Source organism: Echinops telfairi, unplaced genomic scaffold, assembly GCF_000313985.2.
Source record: "Echinops telfairi isolate 266 unplaced genomic scaffold, ASM31398v2 ScPeMD7_23;HRSCAF=83, whole genome shotgun sequence".
NCBI lineage: Eukaryota > Metazoa > Chordata > Mammalia > Afrosoricida > Tenrecidae > Echinops > Echinops telfairi.
Genome location: NW_022103920.1, coordinates 3,320,484 through 3,322,353, shown reverse-complemented (window position 1 = coordinate 3,322,353; position 1,870 = coordinate 3,320,484). Strand labels below are relative to the sequence as shown.

Sequence of the window (1,870 nt, the reverse complement as noted above, 5' to 3'; positions counted from 1 at the left end):
CAGGTCAGCGAGCAGCTGGCAACTTCCGCTCCTTCCTAAGTCCCTCCGTGTCCAGCCTGCTCTACCACAGGCTGAGAGGGCCGGGTGAGGAGAGGGAGGACGCACCTACTCTCCAAGACCCAGTCAGGAGCCACGTCCCCAGGCGCCCGCCTAATCCCATGCACACTTGGGGAAACCCACCTCGGTCCTGAATGGGCATGAGAGGTGGCATCAGCAGGGACAGGGAGCCCCAGAGGCCAAGCCCTATCCAGACCAGCACTCTGCAAACCTCCCTCTTCCTAGGGACCACGCCCCAGAACCAGTGTGATGACCCATGTCAGTAATTGCTCAGAATGCATATTGTTGAGAATCAACAGTGTATTTTCTGATCACAGCATGCCAGAGGCCCTAAATGCACAATGAAGTGGATTGACCCAGCAGTCCTTCTGTTCTGGCTGTGAGCCAATGTCACACAGGGCACTGTGGGGGACCCTCTCCCCAAACTGCAGCCACACTGTCACACAGGTGCTGGGGAGAGAGGGTGGAGAGAAAAGGGTCTGGCATGTGTCACGTACTTTCTGGGATCAGATTCTCTCCACCACCCCCAGTACCCTAATAGGGTCTCCATGTCTCAGGGAAATAGCTATGCGTCAAAAGCAAACCAAATCAAAACACTGTGGTTTTTAAAAACCAACAGCAGTGCAGGCCCTTGAGCAGATAGTGCCGGGCCGTGGGCTCAAGCCAACATGGGTCCTTCCACTCTGCTCCCACTGGGGCTTGCCCTCACTCACCTCCACACTTAGTTCCCGGACCCCAAGCATTGAGGTGCCCCTGACACTCAGGCCCCAGCGGGCAGCCCCCGTGGGGCAGCAATGTAGAGGCAAAGCTTTTCCAGGGGGCTGGGGTGAGGGATGGTGCTGGGGTGGGGGGTATTTCTGGGGTAGAGGCTGGTACTGGAGTGAGAGAGTATTTCTGGGGTGGGGGATGGTGCTGGGGTGGGGATAATCAGGGCATGGTGCTGGTGTGGAAGATGGTGCTTGGGGAGGGGGTGGTCGTGGGCCACACTCCTCCCCCTCCCAAGTGCAGGACCCTCCTCCAGACCTCAGGGGGCTCATCTGCGACTCTGTCCCTCCTGACCACAAGCTCTTGGCCTAGACCTCAGGGCACCCCTGACTCATGACACCCCTCCAGACCTCAGGGGTCACCCTTGCTCTCTGCTGACACTCCCTCGTGCCCCACTACCCAGAGAAAGGAGTGCAGACCAGCGGAGGAGGTGGAGCACAGGTGAGGACAGTTGAGCCCTCTGGACCACTTCTGCCCTGAGGACAAACGCCGGGCTGGATGGCCAGACATCAACTTGTCCTTCTGTCTGTTCTACACCCAAAAAGAGCTTAGAAAAACTAAGCCATAGTTCCCAACTCTGGAGTCACACCTGTGACCCCTCTCCAGAGGGCTGAGCGGCCACCCTAATTCCAGGGCAGGCCTGGATGCAGGTGCACCTGAGGCCCAGTCCTGGGCTGGCTGCGGATGTGGCCAATGGCAGCTGATGGCCACAGGGCCCCCACCCAGGAGGGGACCAGCAGGATAGCCAGATGGTGTGGTGAATGGGAAGGGTGTGGAGCACGCGCTCACAGGACGAACTCCCCAGATGGACGGCCTGCTGCTTAGAGCGGACACTCCGTATAAAGGGGTCCGGGTTTCTGCAGCCATGTGGGCCCCCCTCACCCACGGGGCCACCAGCCCCCACCCTCATTCTCACAACCAGTCCACGCAGGGCAGGTGAGTCCACGCTCCCCGCTGGCCTGTCCATGAGTTGGTGCCCGCCACCTGCCGCCCACTAGGGAGCAAGGCTGCTCTTGTCTTCACCTCTGGCCTTGTCTTGAGTAGCTGG

At 59.7% G+C, this 1,870-nt stretch overlaps 1 protein-coding gene across 1 annotated transcript in view; it reads right to left on the bottom strand.

Moving 5' to 3' along the window:
* Nucleotides 1-817: 817 nt before the first annotated feature.
* Nucleotides 818-1,870, bottom strand: part of NOBOX (NOBOX oogenesis homeobox) — a 6,297-nt gene continuing 5,244 nt past the window's right edge. Inside the window, exon 7 of the mRNA XM_045288904.1 lies at nt 818-932. Within this exon, the coding sequence (XP_045144839.1) occupies nt 818-932 (115 nt within the window). The remainder of the gene's footprint in view (nt 933-1,870) is intronic.